General features: G+C 41.8%; 1 protein-coding gene across 1 annotated transcript in view; it reads right to left on the reverse strand.

Moving 5' to 3' along the window:
* Nucleotides 1–11,528, reverse strand: part of LOC309350338 (putative CENPB DNA-binding domain-containing protein 1) — a 136,096-nt gene extending 124,568 nt beyond the window's left edge. The window contains exons 1-2 of the mRNA XM_081877351.1: nt 10,846–11,528; nt 10,180–10,770 (exon numbers count right to left, since the gene is read on the reverse strand). Coding sequence (XP_081733477.1) covers nt 10,477–10,770; nt 10,846–11,328 — 777 coding nt within the window. The 5' untranslated portion in view covers nt 11,329–11,528 and the 3' untranslated portion in view covers nt 10,180–10,476. The remainder of the gene's footprint in view (nt 1–10,179; nt 10,771–10,845) is intronic.
* Nucleotides 11,529–15,841: the final 4,313 nt, after the last annotated feature.

Here is a 15,841-nt window from a genome sequence, read left to right on the forward strand (position 1 = left end):
TTCTAATTCCCGTGGCATTATATTGCCACAGATGCTGACATGCTGTGATGTATGTTAACTTTTTCATTTGTGTCCCCAGACAGCGGGCCCAGACATGGGACTTCTTCTTGTTAAGTTGTGGGTGAACATATCAGACGACACAGTGATTCTTCAAACAGCTCTTGTTTGTTCACAGGCCAGAACAGAACTGAACTGAAGGGTTCAGCCAGCCTGCTTAGATAGAGCTCCAATAGAACGCAACAGTAACCATTTTCTGTAACTATCCAATCACTGAACCTCACTTTCGATACCTTATTTGCATATGTGGACCTGAACTATCTACAGTATCCCCCTGCTGGCCCAGGGTGAGAACTTCAGTACATAACACTTCTTTTTTAAAGTAAGTCTGTAGCCCTCCTAGAAAGAAAGCTATGGACAAAATGTGCAGGTGCCCTTGTATGATATTTCTGTGAAATTAGCCAAGGATAGAGGGTACAGGATCACAGCCTAGGCTTTGGCTTAGGGCTAACATTGGAGAAACACATGGTTATTATGCCTTTAATAGCTGTGTGGCAGACAGAAATTCAACAGGCTTAGCCTTTTCTAGTATGGAAATACAATTACGGATAAAACTTAAAAAAAAAAAAAAAAAAAAAAATTCCTTCCAGTAGCACCTTAAAGACCAACTGAGTTAGTTCTAGAGTTAGTTCAGTTGGTCTTTAAGGTGCTACTGGAAGGAATTTTTTTATTTTGTTTTGACCATGACAGACCAACACGGCTACCTATCTGTAACGGATAAAACTTGTTCACATTATTTCTATGCAGACATTTAATACAAATTTAATAAATCATAATCATAATCCACTCCACCAATTTCTTCCCATATACCAGACATTCACATATCAGTTATTAAAGCAACAGAAACAAACCTAACCAGACAAGAAAGTTGTTGGAAGGGGCTGTTGTTGCTGGAAGGAAAAATAATAGATCTTTACAAGGGACTGAATAATATTATTATTAATTCAACCATATACCATAATGAATTGCTATGTCCATTTAGATTTTTGAATCCATAGATAAATGTGGTCATTGCTGTAAATGTTTTACTAGCTGAGCAGAAATTCCTTGCAGAAGATTTTGAGCACAACGTTGTTATTATTTTCCCCCTTCCCTCTGCACATATGTTTAAATGATTATGTAAAAGGATTCCTGCAGTGTGTCTTCAGCTCCTTCAGAAGACGACTCACTTGATTCATTCGCAGAATATACAATCTGGCTTAATCGAACCTTACTGTTATGTATTTAATGTGGACTTTGACCAACTCTTCAGGTACTAAATGGCTGGTTACTAATTGCTAACAGATAGACCCAAAATACAGTCATGGGGAATAGAAAGGTAAGTGGGAAAAAGATTTGGCAGTCACTAGTTTGGGAAGAATAGGAGTATCTGTTACTTCACTTGGTTAGGTGTGTACAAAAGAAAGATTCGAGCCCAGTTTATGAGACTGCAAACCTCCTCCATGTGTTCCTCAGCTCTATTGCAAAGAAGCTACTTGGGTACAAGTTGCACAGAATAACAGAAGGGTGCCTGGAGACTGGGGCATGGCCTGCCACACCAATCCTAACACCCTACTTTACTTTTACTCTGCCCTGTTGGCTCACATAAACAGGGCAATGGCAACCAGCCTCAGAAATGCAACCTCCTGTTCAACATTTGTGATTAGGCTTCCTATTCACCTTCACAATTTGTAAAAAACAAACAAAGGCAGGGAAGCACCAGGAAAGCTATAGAGGGCACTTCAAGACTTCCATTAATTTGGGGTAGGATTAATTCACACACTGGCAAATTCAGAAAACGCAGCTGTAGTCAACTGGGAAGTCTTGCACAACAGTTCCTCTTCCCCCAAAGTTCAGATTTTTGCAATGAGGAAAGTGTTAGGAAAATGTACTGGAGAGTGTGGGATCACATTTGTTTTGTCACAACTGCATCCAACCTCCTCACAAACACATCAGAATGAATGCCCATTAAAAAGCCAAGATGGTCTAATCGTCCCCAACTAAATCGGGATGAAGTCTTCTGGAAGCACCCATAGTTTTACAGTTTTAGTGAGACTATTTAGAGTGATGCAGTTGCCTTTCTGCCTCTCAGGTGCTCAAGTACTTGGAACAGAAAGGCAGGTTATGGTTAGTAAGACAGCAGGTTGTCTGGAGCCAAACACAGACACCTTCAGCAACAGGTTCCCCAGAATGAGGGAAGGCGTCTTATCTCTATTGCAAGCAGTGACACAGGATGGGTTGTCTCATATCACCTACTCTTCAAGAGCATAGGAATACTGAGGGGTCCCCATCTGAGCAGCTTGCAGTTCCCTCTGTTCCAGCAAATTGACTTGAGTGGTGCAGGAATCATAACTAGAAATTTAAGATTCGAAATTTGAGAAATGAAGAGAACTGGAAATTGACATGTCCTTCAATCCCTGCATTCCAGATTACTCTTTGATATGGTGTGAAGGTAATGGGAGAATATTTCATGCCTCCAAATAGCCATGCTATTGCCTTCATGTTCTGCTTCTGGGCTTCCCACAGGCCTCTGGTTGGAAAAGAGAGTAGATGGGCCTTTGGCCTGCTTCTCTTGCATTTTGATGTTCATTTAAATAACAGTGTGAATACTTCATTCAGTCATAAGCATAGTTTTCAAATGGGCAGCCCCTCTAAACACAAAAGCCATGTTGTGGTGACTTCCGTACATTAACCAATACCTTAAATGTCCTCATCTTAAAACTTGCTCTTATGCTAAGAAGGTAACCTGAAAGGACCATGACATATTTCTCCTCAATATTAGGTTAAGGATCTCATTGCATTCAAAGGGAATTGAGTGCAAGAACCCACTAATTCACTGTTATACTGTTGCAGTTCTCAAAGGCGTATTCATACATTTCTTGTGAATATATTGGTCATGTTATACAGGAATATATGTAACACTGTGGAATTCCCAGTAGGATAATCCTGAAATGCTGCTTTAGTGGAGCCAAAAGAACTATTGACTCCTCACTAAAATATCAAAACACTTTGACACAGGAGTCTTTTTCAGAAGCTTTTATTGAGGGAGCTAGACATGATTGCCAAAGGAAATTAAATTTAATAACCACAGGTACCTGAAAATAACTTAAAATTGCTTAAATTATCACTAGTGGGATTCCTGCCTCCCTACAATACACATTTCTTTCATTTTATGTTGGAAGGTTGTTTCATGTTGGATGTTAACATTTCCCTTGTTTGCTAAGGTTGTCGGATGTGTCCCAGCTCCCCCCCCCAAAAAAACCCCTCATTATATTCTGAAGAAGCAGGTCTCATTATGGCCAAGTGTAACAGTGGGATCATATTGGGGGCTTGAAATCCCGTCTTTAGCTCTGAATTAAGCAGTGTTCCACCCCAAGACAACAGCAATTACTGGTCTGTAATTTTCTTCCATCACCACAATCATTGGTATGTCCCTCCTTGTGGAACTTTTCACCAAAGACCGATGGAAAGTCTTTCTTCTTTTCAACTTGCCCTGCAGGCTATGCGTAAATCATCACTCCTCCCTCTTTTGTAGCAATTTGTCCACAATTGGATTGTTTTGCACTCATTCCTCACAACCAGTGACATTTCCATTTGCAAATGTAATTCTTAACCCCCTCTCTGCTTCACAGGAAGAAAATGGCTTTGCAGCAGCTGATTTAATTACATTTTATCTATTTTTATTAGCTATTGGATCTTTAGGTAGCCATTTTGAACTAGGATTGCAACCTTCTTAACCTTGCAAGTTATGACTGGATCAGCCATTCACTGCATCAGTTCCCATTATTACAAGGTAAGTTACCCAGATGCCTACTGGATCAGGTGCAAAATAGCTAACTTTGTTTGCCTATTCTGCAATGTAACATTGGGAGCTGGGTTTGGTTGCATTTTAATCTGGTTGTAAGGTCCTTTAAATAGGTGACAGCTTGCATCATCAGAGCAAATTAAGGGGAAGAAATGGAGGCAGATTTTACTTTCTTGGGCTCCATGATCATTGCATATGGTGACAGCAGTCACGAAATTAAAAGACGCCTGCTTCTTGGGAGAAAAGCAATGACTAACCTAGACAGCATCTTAAAAAGCAGAGACATCACCTTGCCAACAAAGGACCGTATAGTTAAAGCTATGGTTTCCCAGTAGTGATGTATGGAAGTGAGAGCTGGACCATAAAGAAGGCTGATCGCCAAAGAATTGATGCTTTTGAATTCTGGTGCTGGAGGAGACTCTTGAGAGTCCCATGGACTGCAAGAAGATCAAATCTCTCCATTCTGAAGGAATCAGCCCTGAGTGCTCACTGGAAGGACAGATCCTGAAGCTGAGACTCCAATATTTTGGCCACCTCATGAGAAGAGAAGACTCCCTGGAAAAGACCCTGATGTTGGGAAAGATTGAGGCACAAGGAGAAGGGGACGACAGAGGATGAGATGGTTGGACAGTGTTCTCGAAGCTACCAGGATGAGTTTGACCGAACTGTGGGAGGCAGTGGAAGACAGGAGTGCCTGGCGTGCTCTGGTCCATGGGGTCACGAAGAGTCGGACACGACTAAACGAATGATTGGCGAGCAATGTATCACCAATTGAGGATGGAGGAATTTCCCCTAAGCTGGCTTCTCAGGGCTATACCAAAACCCTCATTGGGCCATTTCAGCCTGGCTTTCCTCAGCAAGTTTCTGATGTGTAGGCTGTAGGCTGTGTAGGCTGTAGAAAGCTAGGGGGAGAAATGGATGCTGTTCCATGGCAGAATTACCCAGATATGGAAATGAGGAAGGCAAAGGGTCCCCATCCTCAGCTCATCCCACGAGGATTCTATGATTCTGTGATTAGATACTGCCAGAAATGGCAGGGAAGGAACTAATACAAATTAAGATGAAAGTTTAGCTTATTTCATGTTCTGTTAATAATTAATAAAGTTGGTGTCCTCATTTCATCTAAAAATGTCGTGTATCATCTCTCCATTCCTGGGTCTTTGCTCAACAGAAACCGCTGCCCTTTGAGACAGCCAATTTTTACATTTTATTTATTTTGGTAAACGTCAAGGACAGCTCGAAATTGTCATCCATGGCTCGCGAAAATTTACCACAGCTGTTGCAAAAAAAGCCTATTCCAGTTCCACAGGAAACCCACAAGACTGGCAACTTTTGCTTAACAACAAGTTCTTCCAAACAACTTGAAACTCGTGATTTCAGAAGAAGTGTAGAACAAAGCAGATGTGGGTTGTTTTTTTTAATCCACACAGCAGCCCTCACTGACCATGTTGGCTGGGGTTGAGAAGAGCTGTAGTCCACATTGTGGTTCTTTATTGCACTGGTTTCATCAGTAACAGGTCCATTGGGCATACAATAGTTACGCAATGAAACATAATTTTTTAAAAGACTCTGGAAAATACAAAGCTTCTTGCAAATATATATGCATGTACACACACACACACACACACACACACACACACGTCTGTATATATATATATGTGTGTGTGTGTGTGTGTGCACACCTAGGTGGGGCACACCTAGCTTGGGCAGCAGGTGTTTCCAATGCTGACTGGTTGCCCTGGCTCCTTGCTAGCTGTCACTCAAGGGTTAGCATATTTTTCCATGTATAAGACTAGGTTGTTTTTTTTTTTACCAAAACATTAGGTTTCAAATTGGGGCTCATCTTGTACATGGGTAGTGTTGAGGAGTGCTTTCTTAATTTGGAGTTCCCAAAAATAGGGGGGGGGAGTCTTATACATGGGGGCGTCTTATACATGGGAAAATACATATAAAATCAAGTATGTTTTTTTAAAATCTAAAAATGTTTGCTTAACCTCTTCTCCTGTGTCCCTCCTGCGCTGGGCCCCTCTATACTGATGTTTTATTGTGGGTGTATTGCTGTTGACAAGATACCAGTGCGTTGGCGCTGGATTTATTCTGCTTTAGTTTCTTCTGTGATGCCTACCCAATGCTATGGCAGTATTGCTGTCCAGAGAGACTGTAGCGAAACAAAAGCAGCACAAAAACAAATCAGAACATTTGCAGGATACAAAGTTACAAAATTTCAGCAGGAAATTACAGGAAATTGGTTGGAAATGAGGCAGTATACAGTATGTAGCATGGGGAGGCAAACGAAGGCCCGGGAGCCAGATCCGGCCCAATCGCCTTCTCAATCCGGCCCACGGACGGTCCGGGAATCAGCATGTTTTTACATGAGTAGAATGTGTGCTTTTATTTAAAATGCATCTCTGGATTATTTGTGGGGCACAGGAATTCGTTCATATTCCCCCCCCCCCATATAGTCCAGCCCCCCCACAAAGTCTGAGAGACAGTGCTGCTGAAAAAGTTTGCTGACCCCTGCTGAAAAAGTTTGCTGACCCCTGGTATATAGTATATAAAGCAGGATTGTGTATGACAGTCCCAGTAGCATCATGAGCACAAATCATCACACATGTGCAATAAAAAGGATATCTGGAAGCACCGCCCCGCCTCATTTTTTTTGCTGTTGTGCTGAGTCACTTCCTATGTGTTGCTACCTAAGGGCACTTCCAAATTGCTGCCATTTTAAGGTGGCATTCACTTATACTGGCAAATTCAGGTTGGGCAATTACCATATTTTTTGCTCTATAAGACTCACTTTTTCCCTCCTAAAAAGTAAGGGGAAATGTGTGTGCGTCTTATGGAGCGAATGCAGGCTGCGCAGCTATCCCAGAAGCCAGAACAGCAAGAGGGATTGCTGCTTTCACTGCACAGCGATCCCTCTTGCTGTTTTGGGTTCTGATATTCAGAGTATTTTTTTTATGGTTTTCCTCCTCCAAAACCGAGGTGCGTCTTGTGGTCTGGTGCGTCTTATAGAGCAAAAAATACGGTAATTAAAGCTGATTTGGAGTTCTTGCACAACAAACTTGCTTCCACCCCTCCCAATCAGACTTTTGCAATAAGGGAAGATGAACTAGAAAGTGTGGGACAACATTTGTTTGCTGCAACTTCCCCACAAGCAAAAAATGATAAATGTTCAATGAACAAGCTATCTGGAAGCAACATCAATTTTAGTCTTTCCTTTGTGTCTCTGTGGGCCAATCTATGCAGTATGTTAAATGTGTCTTGCTTTTTACTTAAAAAACCAAAACCCAGGGGGATCCCATTCAATATGATGCCTGTGGCATGCAAATATGAGTTTTTTCCTCCACTCCCTCCTGTGCAGATCACACATCACAACTACTATTTCCCTCAAGATGGAAGTGCCCACTGGAACCAATGGTAGCTTCTGTCCCAGGACACTTACGGTACTTTAAAAGTGAAGGGGGAAAAATTAACACACACATTTTTAATACTCTCTAGTTTAACCCTTTGTTCACAGCAGTGCCCAGCAGACCTCCCTTTTCTGTGACTATTCACAGTTGACGAAACCAGGCATCTGTGTGTACCCATTTGGTGCACAAACAGCTGCTGTATATACAAAATAACATCTATCAATGGATTAGTATAGTTCAGGTCACACAAATGAAGGAGGGATACAACAACCACGGAAACAGGTGAGGAAGTTCTGGAAGGCTGAAGAGCTTCATGTATATTTTGGGATGTCTGCTTCTGTAGCAATGTCTGGATGGGGACAATTGCTTTCTTCACTAAAACTCCTGTTCATCCCTTTACCCTCAAAACTGCTTCTCAGTCACACACTAATTTGAATAATTAACAAACTGACTGTATGCTGACATGCCTGATATTCATAGGATTTGATAGAGAAATTTGGTGGTGGTGGTCTTATTGCACCATTATTTTCTGTTGCATACATATTGATGCTTGGTTGTAATCCCCACTTCCTACCTCAGCAGGCCTTCGTTGAGAAAGTGCAGCAGACTCAGTGTGAGTTCCTGAAGTGATATATCCGGACTGCACACTTTGTGAGGTGGTTCAGATATGCCTAAAACACTTATTGTAAGCAGGGAATCGTTTTCCTTAATGCCAAGGCTGTTTCAAGGAAGGTGATGAGGCCGAACAAAGGAGGTGTGAGATGAGAAATCTTGCTTGAACTGCAAATTCTGCAAAGGGCCAATGGCACTGGGAGTGTCTCAGCCCTTTCACACCTAATGGTAGATATTTGATTTTATATTTGCCACTTAAGCCACACTGTGGCTAAACTCCTTTTGAAAAAAGAGGACCACCCATAGCTTCTGAAAAGAAAAGGAAAGAACTTACAATCAACAGAGCTTTGTCAGCATTACATTTCCCATATATTTCCACCCGGCACTCAATTTTTGGCATCTTTTCCCATATATTTCATAAGGCTTCTCTGCTCTTGTTGGCTCTTAGGGGAATACCAAGTATTATGAATGAAAAACAAATGAATATGTTTTGAATTGCCCATGGAGAATGTGAAAGTTAGAACATATATAACCAGATGGTTAGAACTATGTTTATATTACCGTATTTCTTTATTCTAAAGCCTGGACTTTGAGCTGAGTACATGCTACTCTTGCCATGGGGCCATGGTGAGTTTTCCCTTTTCCCACTGAAACATTTACAACCTCTTGCTATATGGCTTGCAGGCACAATGTAATGTATATCCCTGTCCCCATTCCACATCTTTGGCCACTAATGATGGGAATCAGCATACTCACTGTGGGATATCTGTTCTCCCTAAAAAAGCTTATTCAGTGTATAATACTGGCCTCCACAATTCAGACCAGGAGAGGGAGGCCTTGACACAGGGATAACATTTTTGGCGATATTACTTGTGGCAAGAGTAACATGTAGAGTGGATTTATGCACATATGAGTTTAAGAACTGCATGTCTGTTGCAAACACAATATATGATCTGTCTCCTTTGAGATCATTGGCTTCTGTGGAGCCAGACTATTTCCTCAGTATATAGTGAATCAAAATTTCAGGCAAATAACTGTATTGGGAACATATGACAAAGTGAGATCTCAGACTCTTGATTCACTGAGGAATAATGCATATGAGCTACTTTGGGACTGGCATAGAAAATAATATACCTTGCACAGCACTGAACCTGGAACACTGTATCCTCTAATCTGCCACTTTTACCTTAGTGTAGATAAGAGGCCCTGAACTAAGATTTCATTAGGATTTCATGGTGAGTTATACACTGGTACCTTGGTACTCAAATGCCTTGGTTCTTAAATGCAGAAAACCTGGAGGTAAGTGTACCAGTGTTCGAACCTTTTTTGGAAGTTGAATGTCTGATGCGGTTGTCGTCTATTATTTCCGGGGTGCCTGCACCAATCAGAAGATGTGCCTTGGTTTTCAAACATTTTGGAAGTCAAACGGACTTCCGGAACGGATTACATTTGGCGCATTTGTTTTTGCTATTTATTTTGCGTTTTTGTTTTTGAGGCTTTTTTGGTTAATTTGTTTTTGTGACTGTGCAGAACCCAGTTTGTCATGGTCTGGTTCACGAGTGATCAAAGTCCCGGCAGGGGACGTCAGAACCGGGGGCAAGATGGTGGGGCGGGAGCAGGAACAGGGGTCCAGAAGCCAGGAGTCAGGAAGCCAAGAGTCTGAGGGTCAGAAAGCAAGGAGTCAGGGGTCCGAGGATCAAGATGCAAGGAGTCAAGAAGCTGAGGTTCAAGGATCAGGAAGCAAGAAGCCAAACACAGCAAGGCAGGAAGTGTGTTACTGTGGCAAAGAGCCAAAGGGAAATGCTGACCTTATATCCCTTCCCAGCTCCTGCCACCAGGTGCTGTGAGTTACCAATCAGCCTCACCTGTGAGGCCGCACCTTGCCTCTTCAGAACAAACTTAGGAAGGCCGCAGTCCTGTAAAGTCCTATTGGTCACAGGGCCTGGCTCCTGCACGCACACCTGACACAGTTCAGCTACTGATTGATTGATTGTGTGACTGTGGAAATGAATAAAAGCCACCCATCCAAACAATGACTGTCATCAGTGCAGGTAAGAATTTTTATTTTATTTTATTTTTATCATCTACAATACTGTCTTATTTATTTCATAGTACAGCACATTGATTATTGCTTTCATTTTATGGATCAATGGTCTTGTTAGTAAAATGCGTGTTAAATTGCTGTTTTAGGTGTTGTTTTTAAAAGTCTGGAATGGATTGATCCATTTTGCATTACTTTCAATGGGAAAGTGCGCCTTGGTTTTGGAATGCTTTGGTTTTGGAACGGATTAAGTTTGAGAATCAAAGTACCACTGTACAGTGGTGCCCCGCAAGACGAAATTAATTCGTTCCGCAATTTTTGTCGTCTAGCGAATTTTTCGTCTTGCGAAGCACGAAATCCCATAGGAATGCATTGAAAATCAATTAATGCGTTCCTATGGTCAAAAAAAGTCCAAACAAAGCCAAATTTGGTACAACAACAGTTTATTAACTGCTCTTTAAAGTCACACATACTGTAAAGAGCAGTTCAAAAATTGAAGGGAAAATAAATTAACTTTATAAACATGACAGAAAAACATTTAAAAATCAACAAAGTGTACAGTACATTTTCTAAGACTCTGGGGGACCACTCGAAGAAGGCTCCTCTTCCACTCTTTGCTTCTTGGTCAAGAACCTGTCCATAGTCTGCTGCTTTATCCGCCTTTTCAGCAGCTCCCTGAAAGACGACATGACCCTCGTATCATAAAAGTTCCCAGCGTCATGTGCCACGTGCTTCTCATGGTGGTGTAGATCTGCAAAAGTCTGCACCTCCTTCCACTTCTGGCAAATGTCCCTCAGTCTTTCGGAGGACAGCCGTTCCTCAGTTGCTTCCTCATCTTCCAGTGAGGCCTGCTCCTGCGCAGTCTCTGCCTGCAGAACGTAGCCCTCCGTCGTCACAACCTCCAGGAACTCCGCTGCAAAGTCTTCAGCCGCAGGAACATCAGAACTGGCAGCCTCTCCATGCCTGACCACACTGTGGATGCCAGATCTTGTCTTGAACCGGTCAAACCAACCTCTGCTAGCCTTGAAGACTTCTGGCTCGGCTGAGGTTCCTGGCTGTTCCCGGATGAGGTCAGCGTGCAAGGCCTTGGCCTTCTCACAAATGACGGCCTCAGACACTGTGTCCCCTGCACGCTGCTTCTCTTCTATCCAGATGAGCAGCAACTTCTCGACCTCCTCCAGGACAGCTTGGCGGTTCTTCACGATCCTGGTGACTCCCTTGGCTGCATCAGTCGCCAGGATCTTCTCCCTCATCTTCAGGATGGTCCCGATGGTCGATGGGTTCCTGCCGTACTCCCTGGCGATGTCCGTCACACGCATTCCGCCGTCGTGCTTCCAGATGATCTCCTTCTTCATTTCCAGCATCACCTTCTCCTTCTTCCTCTCGCCGGCCACCGCAGCAGCAGTCTTCTTGGGTCCCATGGCAGCACAGCTCCTACCTTCGTAAACTCAGAAACAGAAAAAAAAATCAGTGATGTGCTTCAAACCCAAAAAATACAAAAGCAGCCAGCCACCCACCACACAGAAATTAAAACCCAGAACCAAGGCCTTGAATCCCAAGCACCCCAACCCCAAATCCAAAATCCAAAACCCCCCAAAAAAGTTTTAAAAGTTTAGCTTACCAAATGGATGAACGAGAAGTTCTGGAAAAGCTTCAACAATCAACCACCGACGTCCTCAGAAACCTCAAATGGCTGCAAAATAAGTTTAGGAAAAGCTTCAAAAATCACCAATGTCTTCAAAAACCTCAACTGCTCCCACAGACACGCACCAACCCACCCACAACACAGAAATTGCAAACCCCTCCCCAACTGCTCCCCCAGCCCCTCCCCAACTGCTGCAAACCCCTCCCCAACTGCTTCCCCACCCAGACAAAAAAAAAATTCAAAAAATAACAACATGGCCAGCACTCAGAAATTCAAACTCAGAAAATTTTTCAAAAAAAATCAACCTGGCCCAGTGGTCACAGAAAATCATAAAAATTCCCAAAAAAGGCCCACAAGCCCCCAGATTATCGCAAACCCCTTCCCAACACCAAGTCCTTGAATCCCAAACACCCCAACCCAAAATCCAAAACCCCCCAAAAAAGTTTTAAAAGTTTAACTTACCAAATGGATGAAAGAGAAGTTCTGGAAAAGTTCTGGAAAAGTTTTGGAAAATCTTCAAAAGTGAGCAAAGTCTGAGAAAAGGCTACCAAACCACGTGCTAACAGTTGCTCCTCGAAGTCAAGTCGCAACTGCAGCTGCTCAAGCTAAGCACCCTTGGTTTTAACGGTTTTTACACAAAGGAAACAAAGTCGCGAGACGTTTTCGTTTTGCGAAGCAAGCCCATAGGGGAATTCGTCTTGCGAGGCAAATCGCGGGCGAAAAAACCTTTCGTCTAGCGAGTTTTTTGTCTTGCGAGGCATTCGTCTTGCGGGGCACTACTGTACATGCTTTGCTGGATGCAGAAGGAGACCATGGTGCAACTAGATATATATGATAGCATCTAGAAGCTTTAGTTCCACAATGATGGAGAGACTATTGGATGCACTACAATGATCTAAGCCTTGGCAAAAATTATTCACCACTTGCAATAAGTATTTTGGGTATAACCTGGAGCCAACAAAGTAGGGGAAGGCATCATAGTGTCATCCAGATGTTTTGGACTGCAACAGGCAGGGCTGATGGGAGTTGCTCACCACATCGGCTATTTCTGCAGTTCAGATGCATTAGTATGCAGCCCAGATGTATTTGTTTGAGAACTAGCACTGAGTTTTCACTCCTGCTACTTTCTGAAGTATTGGGTTACAATCAGGCCGTTTACATGTTGGTACTGAAAAATGAAACACTCTTTTGTTTATGTGAGTTATTATAGAAGAAGCTTCTGCAATCAACTTTCAAAAGAAAGAAGGGACTTTGCCCTGCCACACATTGGTCAAATCACTTGTTCCTTTTTTTAGTTTCTTATTTAGTGTGTAATATTGGACTCTTGCCTCTGCATCCAATAGAAAAAGTATGTGTGTCCAATAATCTGCACCAGGAGGACTGTGATAGCAACCACATGCCACGACGGATTGGTTCCGTCTCGTTCAGTTTATCAGTGATATGTAATGTAAGCTGGGGATGATGTTTGCATTACTAATATGATTCAGTCCTAGCTCCTTCACATTTTGCTTTGTTTTTGCTTTTATAGCTTTTAAAAAAATAAGATACAGTATGCAAAACTTCAAAGACCAAAAGGTTCGCTTTGAAGAGGAAATTTGAATTATAAAATGTAAGCAAAATGTAATTGGGCAAATTTCTAAAAAAATGTCACACTATAAGTATCCCCACTGGGGGAGGGGGACTGTGTGGAAAATGCTTTATACAGGGGACTTTGTCACAATTCAGGTATAATGCTTTAAAAATGATACCAATAGCTAGTCTATAGAAGTATTATGTGTGGTGAGAGATGAGGAATTGAGGAAATTGTGAATGCTACAAAGAGTCCACCTGGTTTACTAGAAAAAATGCCTAAGTAGGAGGTCACTACATCACTACTCAACTCATTTTGTAAAGTTTACAGGGCAATAGGTAAGCCATGACTTAAGTGCATGAGAAAGCAAACAGACTATTACTTTGATGTGGATTCACTGCTCACCATTTGCTAAGAAACTAATCTCACTATGCTAAAATGCATATGAATCAGTTGTCACGCTTGCAAAAGCAGATCCTGGACTGCATTCAAGATAACATGTTGAGATCCTTTAGAAATCCATCCATTGCCATTGAAGGGCCACTTTAAATAAAGCTTAAAATCTAAGATTCTTATTCTTGATCTTCCATTTGTAACATGTGTTTCAATATCCACGCATTTCTGTGGAACTTTGCTGTACCATTTTTATGGCATGAGCTTTGTGGTACAAATAAAAGTCTTGAGTGCGGCTTGGGTAGGTCTGGCTGTTGTGGTAGTATGATGGCACCAGATGGAACAAATGAGATGCTGTGTTTTTCAGAAGAGACCAACATGATATCTTTACATGAGTTTGGGGTTGTTGTTTTTTCCCCCGATTGCCATTTAGTTAATTGGCTTGTTCGTTAGCATGATTTTTCTTTGCCCTCATGTTTTATGTGGTTTTGCGTAACATTTATGCAAAGATTTATTTCAGAGCATAGGGAACATAATTGTACCCCAAACCTCCATTTTGCAATAGTGTTATAATCAGAGGCTGCGACAACAACGAAAGGATAGAGAAAGAAGAGTACCCAGAAATATTTATTTCGTAAGGAGTAATCTCTTTTTCAAAATAACTGATTATATTATGAATGCATTGTACTTGTCACAATTTTGCCAAAATTAGAAAATAGCAACTATCAGTAGATAAGTATATTTAGAAGAATAATTCATCTGGGTTATATATATCAGCATTTTGAACTCAAATTACTATTGTCAATTAGAGCAGAGTTATTTAACATGAATAAAAAAGTGTTGCCTCTTAAGTGTGCTATATGGAAACCTTAAAATGGGCCTTCATCTTTTGTCCACTGAAAACTTGAGTCATGTCAACAGTCAGTAATATTCCTCCAGTCTGGTGAAGTACCATACTTTTCTTTGTATTAGACAAGGTTTTTTTTTACTCTAAAATAAAGTTAAAAGGGGGGGGGGTTCGTCTTGAACATGGATAGTGCAGAGGGGGAACGGGTGATTGGTTGTAACCACGAGCAGGATTTAGCGATTGGGTGGGTGAATGGTGTCTGTATCAAGGACTGCTTTGGATTGGCTGCTGCTTTGTCAAATGGGTGGGTTATTTGCGGATTTGTCAAGAGCTGCTTTGGATTGGCTGCTGCTTCGGCAATTTGGTGTGTGTTGCTTGTGATTCTTAATTTTTGTCAGGTGAGTGATTTTCTGTATCCCCCCCCAAATTGCTCAACAACTCTGGTCAATCCTCTGGGCCATCTCCCCCCATTTCTTTAATTTTAGTCCCCCCAAACAGTCCCCTTAGAGAGGGAAAAGTATGGTAATTTCTGATAATCACCAAGTAGTATAGTATTGCTGTGACATTTCGTGAGTAGAGCACAAGATGCCACTCTTCCTCTTGTGACAGGCAATTAACTTCAGTGTCAGATAATTAACAAGTCTGCAGGCAAATAATAGAGTAAAATACAACTTATTTCCTGAGGGAGAATTGTAGAATGCACAGTCACTTAGATATTTGTTTTAGTTTTTTTTATAATGACTATATGCTTGAAGGCCTGTAGGATTCTAGACTTTTTTCTTCCTTCTCTTACTCTTTTCCATTTTTTCTTTTACAGAATGCGTAACACTGTGTACACCGAAGTTTTTCTAGACACCAAAGGATCTAAAGCTGTTTCAGTAATCATTAAGATTATTACCACCATAGCACAGTGAGCACATGCCAGACACTTGACCTCTAAAGGGGAGTCGTAGGCCATGCCATACTCAAAGACAGCAAATACTGTAGTTAGAAGCCAGCGTGCAGTCGAACAAATGTGCATTGTTGTTACAATTGAAACCAGATGCTGAGAAATGTAACAAAGGTGAGACTTTCTTGAGAATGTGTGGACAGTTGGAAATGTTAATGTATTTCTTTTTTAAAGTACGGTATGTTATGTCTGTGTGTCTCGAGGCTCCTTTACTTCGTCTTCTTAGTGCAACTCAGCTACATCAGCCACACTGAATTGATGGGCTTGGACATGGACTGATCAGATATGGCCCAGCTGCGCAGATTGTGGAAGAACTGAATCTGAATCTAGCTATGTTCTCTCCAAGTGTTCAAATGCCATGATGGGTCTCTGAGGAGTGCTATATTGTAACCTAGTCAAATGTTTGTATACCTTAAGGAAGGGGTGGGATGGGGGGTCTTAACAACAGTTTGCTGAGCCAAACTGTGTTTGAACACAACCCCATTTTAGTGGTTGTTTATGACTCTGTGGAAAATTCAGTCACATACAAT

Source organism: Podarcis erhardii (assembly GCF_964252035.2).
Source record: "Podarcis erhardii genome assembly, chromosome: 9".
NCBI classification, from domain to species: domain Eukaryota; kingdom Metazoa; phylum Chordata; class Lepidosauria; order Squamata; family Lacertidae; genus Podarcis; species Podarcis erhardii.